At 38.3% G+C, this 9,931-nt stretch overlaps 2 protein-coding genes across 5 annotated transcripts; both read right to left on the reverse strand.

Annotated features, from left to right (window-relative positions):
• Positions 1-763: 763 nt before the first annotated feature.
• On the reverse strand, positions 764-4,141 carry LOC139813979 (MAPK regulated corepressor interacting protein 2). The gene is made up of 6 exons (XM_071779898.1): positions 3,728-4,141; positions 3,484-3,568; positions 2,889-3,007; positions 2,583-2,651; positions 2,292-2,348; positions 764-2,127 (listed from the first exon to the last, which is right to left on the reverse strand). Exons 1-6 carry the CDS (start codon positions 3,777-3,779, stop codon positions 2,057-2,059), a joined length of 453 nt encoding a protein of 150 aa, XP_071635999.1. The 5' UTR covers positions 3,780-4,141; the 3' UTR covers positions 764-2,056.
• A 378-nt stretch (positions 4,142-4,519) lies between these two features.
• Positions 4,520-9,894, reverse strand: LOC139813977 (TOM1-like protein 2). Of its 4 annotated transcripts, none has more exons than XM_071779891.1 (9): positions 9,210-9,894; positions 8,746-8,915; positions 8,015-8,296; positions 7,653-7,919; positions 7,188-7,488; positions 6,980-7,106; positions 6,606-6,717; positions 6,077-6,127; positions 4,520-5,896 (listed from the first exon to the last, which is right to left on the reverse strand). In XM_071779891.1, the coding sequence occupies exons 1-9, from the start codon at positions 9,262-9,264 to the stop codon at positions 5,687-5,689; spliced, it is 1,575 nt and encodes a 524-aa protein (XP_071635992.1). In that variant the 5' UTR covers positions 9,265-9,894; the 3' UTR covers positions 4,520-5,686. The 4 variants fall into 4 exon arrangements, with proteins under 4 accessions (XP_071635992.1, XP_071635991.1, XP_071635995.1 ...); XM_071779890.1 differs by having other exon boundaries at positions 4,520-5,905; XM_071779894.1 differs by lacking the exon at positions 6,077-6,127 and having other exon boundaries at positions 4,520-5,898; positions 6,608-6,717.
• Positions 9,895-9,931: the final 37 nt, after the last annotated feature.

A 9,931-nucleotide genomic window follows, 5' to 3' on the forward strand; every position in this document is an offset into this window, starting at 1 on the left:
CGCTTTTTCAGCAGACCAAGCCGCTGAGTAGCGGTCGAACGTGATTGGGTCTTACTTTTAGAACCAACCAATCAACGCTAAGTGTTAATAAGACGAACTCAACAGTTGTGTCTGCTGAATGCGGCCAATGAGCGTGACTACCGTATGGCCGGCACTGCGAAACAATGGCCGCATTCAGCAGACACAACTGTTGAGTTCGTCTTATCAACACTCTCCGTTGATTGGTTGTTTCTAAAAGTAAGAGCCAATCACGTTCGACTGCTACTCAGCAGTTTGGTCTGCTGAACGCGGCCAATATGGCGACTTACGATAAGATTTTCATGGGCTCAAATGTTTGCGCATCATGCGCTTACGAAAATTGCATGCATAACGAATAGAAGAGTAATGAAAAAATAAATTGGTTATAACATTATTGCGAATTTAAAGTATTATTGCGCGAGATAAAAATGTTGTATTTATCTGATATGTAATATGATGAAACGATATATATCTCGTTATGTACGCACTACATCTAAATATCTGAAAATATTATAATATTAATTAATATGAAATAAAACTTTATAACTACATATGTATATTATATTCCATTTATAATTATAATATTAAAAGAAATAAAATTATATATCACGATTGTACAATTAAATAGAAAAATTGGGATATAATGCTATATTTTTTCTCTATAATTATAATTGTTTCAATATTTGTACTATAATTAGTACGTGCGTTATAAGAGAGCGATAGAAATAAAATACAACCTGAGAAATGTTGTTGTACGTATAAAGACGTAATTTATTCATGATCGTGTAAAATTCAGCTGCACATGACTGAATTTTATTTCACACTACATGACGACTACTCTCACGAACTGCGCTTTGTCAGACGCGTAATATTGTGGCATTTAAATTGTCGCTAATCGAAGACTCCGACAGATACGTAACAATGCGAGGAAGAAACAATTTAACTTGCCATAATATAACAATTCGATGAGCGAGCTCCGCAACAGATATTGCATCACCGAGTGCGAGCTGCAACTCGACAAGTAACAATATGACAATTCTCTTACATATTATCAGTCTACAAATTTATACTAAATCTTCGCGCTTACGTAAAAGTCAAACACAAATCGTCGTAACAAATACCCGCAACATTATGTCACGCACTCACGCGATTATTGCATGCAATATATACAACATTTTCTAAGATAAAAAATTCATCAACCTCACGCAGGATTCATACCGCACAGGTTTGGATCTTTTGCTCGTACTTATGTTAGCCCTATTTTGGTATTTGGTACGCATTTGGTACATATACTGGGTTACGCGCCCTCGATTCTTCGATGTACGTTTAAAACTTAACCAGAAGTCTTGATCAGGAATCTTTTAACGACTGGGTTTACATATTCGCGCGTATCTTCCGTCATTCCACTTATTGTCTACCGAAAGTTTCGCGAAACTTTGCTGCGCTGTTGTTTCAAAGCTTCTATATAAAAACGTTGAACCATATTCTGCACCGTATTCTTATGAAAATTGAGCAATTCTAACAATAGAGCAACAATAAACAAGTATCAATATTTTGTAGAAACATGACTCATTAACAAATGCAATATAAACAATCGTTATTAAACCATTTGGATTATTAACGGTATTTAATTGCTACTATATGCGTACGCGTGTATGTACATACGCAGATGTACTGACTTATATCGCTTTATCACATGTGACGATGTGATGTGATGTGATCACGTAGAGGACGCGCGTTTTATCTATTACATATATACATACAATGTTATGTACGTTCATCGGGTGATATTTTAACTGGTAATTTGACAGGTACTTGCCGATACCTGTATAGAATTCACATCTAAGATTTATATTAACACTGTCTTACCAATTTTCAAACTTGGTCAGATTTCATATGACGATTTCTTAAGACGCGATATTCGGCGATATATCGGTTAATTTGCGTAGCACTTATTTGGGCTGCCAAATTATTTTCCACCGGTAGTACAAGTTCTCAACGAGGAACAATTATCTTAGCTTTTCGAATACACAATATCTCAGAGTGACTTGGTGATATTGTTAAACAATCGTTTGCCCCACCAAGATTCCAAATCAAACGGTTTAAAGTCTGCAACAATTTATTTATGTTTTGCCATTTATTTTGTACAATCAATTACAGTAGGTGATATAAGGTTATATTAATTCTTTTAAAAAACTAATGAATTACTCTTGGGATATCAATTTGATTTTAATCTAATATATAGTTGCAAATAGGAATAACGTCGCGCTTACCTTGAAGATTATCATTTGGTTCACCGTCATTGTAATATACTATAGAATCCTTAGGACCTAGTAAACAAAACATTAAATTATGACCTAGAATGTCTTTCTTTTTTAATAAATATAAATAATGGGTACGAGAATACGCGCGCGTGTATGTGTGTGTGTCAATGCACAAGTAATCATAGTAGGGGAACGCGGGGTAGCCCCATTGTTTAAAGTTTAAGCATTCCACATATATGTCGAGATATGCAGAAGGGCATATTAGAATAACTTTAGTTTGTCGTATATATCGCTACTTACTGCAAAGTTCTGCACATTCTGTGCCATCGCAACATTCGCTTCTTTGCCGCGTATTAACTTGATTCCATGCTGTTAAAAATAATAAACAAATAAAAATAATTAATTTTGCTCAACATTGGAAAAAATTCATAAGCACACAGGATATACGATATCTGTGACTTTTTCTTCGACTAAAGTTTCACGTTCTCAGCCTCTTTCATACTTGGCAAAATTTATGGTTTTTGCATTCAACGCCTTTCATACCTTGATACCAGACTAATTCTATACGCTTTATTTCACACGTGTGCAGAATGCTTTTCTACCTACATTCGTAAATAAATTTGATAAGTTCCTCGTGCTGTGGCGTGATAACTTCTTGCATCTGATGTCGCTGCGAGATGAACTTAGATTTCCCATTCATATGGAACACCGGCTTTGGTACATGACTGCGAGCGTGAAATATATGTGAGTATAGAAGCCTTATTGCAGACAATAGTAATAGTAAGCAAAATAGTTGTTTTTCGTCACGCGTTGTTACACAAATGCAATCTTACGCAATACGCGGTGGAATGTTAAGGAACAAGATTATTTGTCGCAGGAAATATTAGGCAAAATCAGTTTCAATAGATATTTGCATCGCGTTTCATTAGACATGCTCCATTAAGAGTTTCAATGACACGCATCAATATGACATCAAACGATGAGTTATGTTAATAGTTTTGACGATTTTGCGGGACGAATTATGATGAATTGCGTAATGTCGAAAGCAACGGCGGCGGCAGCGGCGGCGGTGACGGAGGCGGAGGCGGCGGAGGTGGAGGCGACGAAGGAGAAGGAGTAACGTGAAAAAGCGGCGTCGAGAAAGGGGTTAGATCATCTTTTCTCCTCCCCCCCCCTCTCTCTCTCTCTTTCTCTTTCTCACCGGGTGATCTCGTGGTCGTCTTCAATGTCGGTCTTCCTCGTCAGATCGCGAAGAGTTTCCAATCTTTCGAGATTCTGACTGATCCCTGCAAAAAGCGAGAATTTAAATATTCGCGAGTTCTAGAGCAGTCCACCGATGCTGATGGTCTAGATTTTCTAGAACTAGACTCTAGGCCTAGACCACCCACGACCGTCGTCTGCAGGGCCGGGCGGCATCGGACATTTGAGAAATCCAAATTTAGTACCTCGTCGAGTTTTCGCTACGATCTTGCTAGGTCCCTTTGACACGGTATACATGATCCTCGTCCTCAGATAAGCGCGGAAGCCTCTTTACGCGAGCGCAATGCCAGATCATCCGCGCGATCAATCGTCACGCCTGCCGCGTGTTCACGAGCGAATCGTTGCCGGGTGCAACAAACTGCCGAATATGCCGATAGCGAAGTAAAAGCGATGCTGAACTTGAAGCTGAGGCCCGGCGATATTCCCCCGGCTTACCACCGCTCGGCGCTCATCACAGATCACAGATCACAGCTCACCAGAGTCTGACCAGTCTCACCACCACGACACGACCGTACCGTAGACTTAACGAAAGTTACGAAATCGCTGATCAGCGCAGCTCATGACGATGAACCGCACTAACCACGACGTCCACGACCACGCGACCAAAGAAGTGGGAGTGGGAGACGAAAAACTAATGGAAGGGGATACTCTTGCTCCAAAGTCTCCTCAAACTCAGACTCAAAATTTATCGATACTCGTCGTCAATCGGTCGTCAATGCTGGCGATCCTACCTGCTGCTGTCTATGTGGTAAGGTAGAGGAAACATTTTTCTCCCATTTCTGCAAACCCCCTATAAAAATCATTCTCGCTACTTGTGTTTTTTAATTTTTACATTTTTAATGAGTTGAGAGAGAGAAAGAGAGAGAGAGTTAAAAGCGTTGCACACCCGGTTGTTTTCAAGATAATGCAAATTGTAAGTTTGACATTTGAAAACGTAGTGCGGAGAGACAGAAAAACATAGAAACGTGAAAGAAACGTTGGTTGTGATGCACAGTTTTATTCTCTGCGTAAGTGAAGAGTACAGATTAACTCCTTATTAACTGCAAGTTCAGTTAATATAGGCACCGCAGGTGTACTTGTTTCTTTAGCCATCTATTTGCATTAAGTATGCATAAATACAGTAAAAAGCAAACGTATCAAGATAGGAAGTATACAGTACTAAATGTTAGGGCAATCGATAAAATCCTAAGGAATTAAGTTTAAAAAAAAAAAAAAAAAAAGTTTTTTTTTCATCCTTCCTCGGAGCTGTAAACACAGGATGTCAAAGAATCTCTAAATCACCAATGTTACTGCTGCGTTTATAATAATTTCAGAATATATTACTCATTTATAATATTATTACACGTAAACTGCAGTAATAATAGCAGTAATAATAAATTCATGCGCTACTAATTTATATTAATCTACAATAGTAAAGTCTCCTACAAAGTCTCTACGATAGTAGGAATTACAATAGTAAAAATAATAATAAATCTGTAAAATGTATCTCTGTATATATGTAGAATGTCAAACAGCTGAGACAAAATTTACTTCAACATAGAAAAATAGTTTGTCAATATGTAGATAAGATCGATTATTCAATTGGATATTCGTCCAGATATCCATATATTAATCCGAAAATTTCATCTAATTGCGATTTCACGCTCGATTCGCGACTTTGAGACAAAATTTATTCGTAATAAAAAACCTGTTGCGATATAATCTGGATTATTTCCGTGGACGCATTATCGTCTATGTACAGATGTTAACTAATCCTTAACATGCTATTATTACGTGATAGACAATTATAATGATTCGTAGAACAACTTTAAAGCAACTTATCTACATTACGTGTGTATATGACCACAATTTTGTAACTGAAACGATATCTCAAACGTGATTGCATAGGATCAGTTACCTTATATTAAGTACGTACAAGCACAAAGCATTTTTCATGTGTGTACTTTTTCCTCTCTCGTCTTTGTGTTTCTATCCTATTTCAGCCCCTTATGTTAAAAATACAAATCCATGGTTTAAATTGTCGACGATATCGGGGGCGTGATTTAATCGGAGGGAAAAATCGTAGGCACGTGCCGTTTAAAGTAACACGGCAGTCCCGTAATAAATTTAACCTCCCATTTTTACAACAGACAGTTTTAAGGTACTTAAAGAGCGAATAAAGATTTGTCTTGATCTTTGTTAATTTGGCGCTGAATGTTCTGGTTACCGGTAGTCGAAGACGTCGAGGTGGCAGTTGTTGTGGCTGTAGGGAGTGTTGGTAAAGCTTCAGCCGCGGCTGCACGTTCCGCTAAGAAGCGCTCAAATTCTGACGATGTCAAGGATTCTTGATCCCCTTGTCCTCCAGGCCCTCCAGGCCCTCCAGGCTGCAATACAACAAGCAAACGGTTGTTCGACACTGACATTCTTGTAAAAAAAAAATTTTTTTTTTTAACACCAACTCGTAATTTCTTAAACTTATGCGTTATGATTTTGAAGATTTGCTCGCTAACGAATATTTATAAAATTGATTTAAGCCTGTACATGAATATACTTACTGTGCGATCTAACCAGGCTGCCATTTCATTGAATTCAGATTCCATGTTCGGCTGAGTATATAAAAACAAACACAAACATTGAACGAAACGACAAAAAAAAATACAAACGATATGTTATAATGCGCAATTGACGCAAATAAAATCCAACAGTAACATAATCAAAATTAACAACTTTCATGCCTTTAGAAGCGATGTGCAATTGTGATAACGAACATTTAATGCGCATAAGCACGATTTAGTAAGGAGATTACTATACCTTGAGACCTTTTAGTCACATGTATGTAACTAAATGTGAAATATTGGAGATATTGGTAACATCGACAACATTAATTTACATAGAGCATTAGCGCATGCAGTGTTTAAAATTAGCATCAAGATGAATCATAGAAATCGAATGTTTGTGTTCAATTATACTTTGTGGTTATAGAAAGGAGTATTTCAGAAAAATGTGTTTGTAAGAAAAGATTGCGAATGAGTAATGACCAGTTTTTCCTAATAATTAGTTTAAGAAAGAGATGATGTTACGCACACTAGCACTAGTAGTGGTCTGTTGAGGTAATTTAGGATTATTGCGGTTGAGAATTGCCGTGCTTAGACTCCCTCCTTTCACCTGCTCCAAATTATCCTCATACTTGCTGCCGCTGTAATTTGAAAAAAAAAAAAAAAAAAAATCTTGAAATATTATTGAATAAAATTAGTCTCTATAAACATATATTGAAATAAATATATATCGAAGGAAATTTCTGACGTGATTAGTTTCCAAATAATTAAAATTGAAAGAAAATATATCATAGCCTGTGCATATCTTTTACTAATTGTGAGCCACATAAAGATTACTCTATTGAAATAATTTTAATGATCTCCTGTTATTACAAACGACGAAATTTTAATCATCTAATATACCTATTTTTTGTTGTTTCGTACGTTGCATTACGCGATTGCGCAAACATATCAAATTCATCACTATCCCCTTCTTTTTTTTCCTTTTGTCGTGTGGTTTTGTCGTGTGGTGCTACAGCTTCAGCGGCATCTATTATTTAAAATACAACAAAATAGTATCAATCTTGCATTATGTACAATTCTACATTAGATTTATATAAGTTTGGCTTACCGAGTTCACTCATCCGCTTTGTCAAATTATCCACATCGTCAGATAAATCTATAAGTGATTCCGCTTCTCGTTTAGTAAGAGTTGGAGTCAATTCAGCATTCGGTGGATGCGCAATCGTCTGAGCTAATATAGCACTTGCCGGTACTTGCATTTTATTCTTCGTATAACGCGTATAACGAAGAAACAGATTGTTTAATTCGTCATTAATGCGTAATAATTCAGCTGTCATTTCATCGTGAGCCAATTTACCGATCAAATCGACGACACGCTCTTGCATTGCCTTACATGTCGAATGAAGCTCCTGCAAAATAATCATTTACACATTTTAAGACGTACAATTTATATACTGGAATTTGCAAAAGAAATTCTACAAAATAAAGAAAAAATACATGTGAACGAAAACAAGACAAAATTTTATAAATAAGTAAATTTATGAGAGACAAAAGATATATATAAGATTCCTACGTTCAATAATTCAAGATCCGCAGAATCTGGTTGTTGCTTGCTACTTTGGTCTGGACTTGTAAAGTACGCCAACATTTCCGATAATACGCGCATATTTCCTTGAACAACATCAAGTTCACTTTGTAATTTGGCCAATTGTTGTTCGCTCAATTGAGTTAACTGACCAATAGACTGCGACGTTTGAGAAGGTAAGTTTTGCGTTCCCAAAGACGCAGGCTGCTCACTCGTAGCGAGGCTCGCTGGAATTTGCTCCGTTTCAGGTACACTCTATAAAAACATTGGAAAAAAAGAAAAAATTATTTTTAAAGATAGAACGGTTTTAGGAGGCGTGGTTTTGTCTAAAAAGGTATCTAGCGTCTCACTCTTTCTGGGGTGATAATTGGGGCCATAGCATCCAGATCGGTCATCGGGAACTGTATGCCCTTTATCTTTAATTCTTGATAAACCTGCACAACGCCTTGAGTGTGCGGCTGATGACGGAATGTATCTGCCCAAGTTTGGATTAAACTTAAAACTTTCTCTTGAACTGCTGTAGGTGGTTCATTTTTGGGACCGATTAATTTTACTAGATCTTGCACAAACTCTCTCGAACAAGCAAGAGCATGAAAACGTTTTCCACAATTCTTCACACATGTCTCCAACACCTATTACATACAAATGACATTCGTGTAGCTACTTGTATTAAGTTAAATTGAATTAATGAACATAAATATGCTCATCGTCGCAACAATTTGTATTGTCACATAAAGATTATTATATCGCGGTATTCACAGTACGTTGATCAAAAACACAAGAGAGAGATTGTCGCACTTGTCATAAATAATAAACAATAATAATATACAACGGCTAATTCAATTGACACTAATGGTGTAAATTGTCTGAACTTGTAAAGGTCGAAACTCTGAAATGCAGGCACTTGATCAAAGCACTTGCTTATTATGTTCAATCGTAACAAAGATACATGTGGCTGACGCGTCAAATTATTTGATGAGATTATTTGTAAAGCAAAAAACTAGATACGCATTTCGCCTTATTGGATATAATTCTATATAAGCTATATAAGCGATGTATCATTACAGTCTGTAATACTAACGGTAAGCGTATACATGACTATGGTATAATTTTTGCCCGCCGCCTGATTGAGTCTGCGTTTGATAGCTTTAATAGCGTCTTTCGGCCCATCCTCGGTTTCGTTTATAATATCACATATCTCCATGTTAAGCGTCCAATTTTCGCTGGGTAAGCTACCATCTGTAGCAGACTCTGAAAGCAGACAAGAGAAACCCTGAAGACTCGCTGCGAGCGTAGTACAGATCCCGCTATTCAGAGCTATCTGATGATGCACGCTAGGCGCTATATCGGTCGTAATTAAATAAATCCATCAAGATAAAAAGTAAATTTCGCGCGATTTCGATTACGTAGTTGGAAATTGTCGTCAAGCCCGAGACTGACCTCACTGACCGAGAGACCGATTTCTAATATCTCGGCGAAACGATAAAAGATAAACGACAAGCGATGACGCGACAAATATGAATAAGATTCAGTCAGCGCACTCACCGATCTTTTGTCCTACTTGCGTAGAAAAGGGATTGCCTACTCCAAAAAGTGACATTTTTTCTCGGAGCACGTAGGACCGACGTTGTTAACTGACGCGTGTTCTGCCGTTCGCACCCACTCGCATACGTATACGTGCTCGATGATCGCTGACAAGTGTCACAGGGATGACAATTTGCGCACCCTGACAATTTGTCAATTTCGCGTGTGAGACTGACTCAGACAGCTCAGACTGACACTACTGACAGAATCATATGACCTACGCACAACCTATGCAACTACTGCAACGGTAAAGGCGGACCGAGGTCGAGGTAGACGAGGCGGACGTCGAATCGCAAATGTCACGAAAGCGCGCGGCCGCCAATCAGCGACGCGTCCCGACGGCCCGACGCCCGAATCCGATCAGCGATCAACCCGATGCCCGATCAGCCCGCGATGTTGCGTCTTGCGCGTCTTGCACCTTGGCCACTTGGACAGCTTGGGCTTGGGCGATATATGCATAGGGATAGACGCGAAATGCTTTTACACTTCCCGACTCCCGACGGCACTTTCCGTCCTCAAAACGAACGCTATATCGACCGCGCGATTTTCACAACGATAGACTATCATCTAGTCTCTCGCGAGAGCCTTCTGGAGCCTTCAGCCGTTCAGCCCGCTTCAGCCTCTGCGCTAAACGCACGGCAAACGCGCTGAAGCGCAAAACGAATGATTTTACAACGCAGTTT

The sequence above is a fragment of the Temnothorax longispinosus genome, chromosome 5 (assembly GCF_030848805.1).
Source record: "Temnothorax longispinosus isolate EJ_2023e chromosome 5, Tlon_JGU_v1, whole genome shotgun sequence".
NCBI lineage: Eukaryota > Metazoa > Arthropoda > Insecta > Hymenoptera > Formicidae > Temnothorax > Temnothorax longispinosus.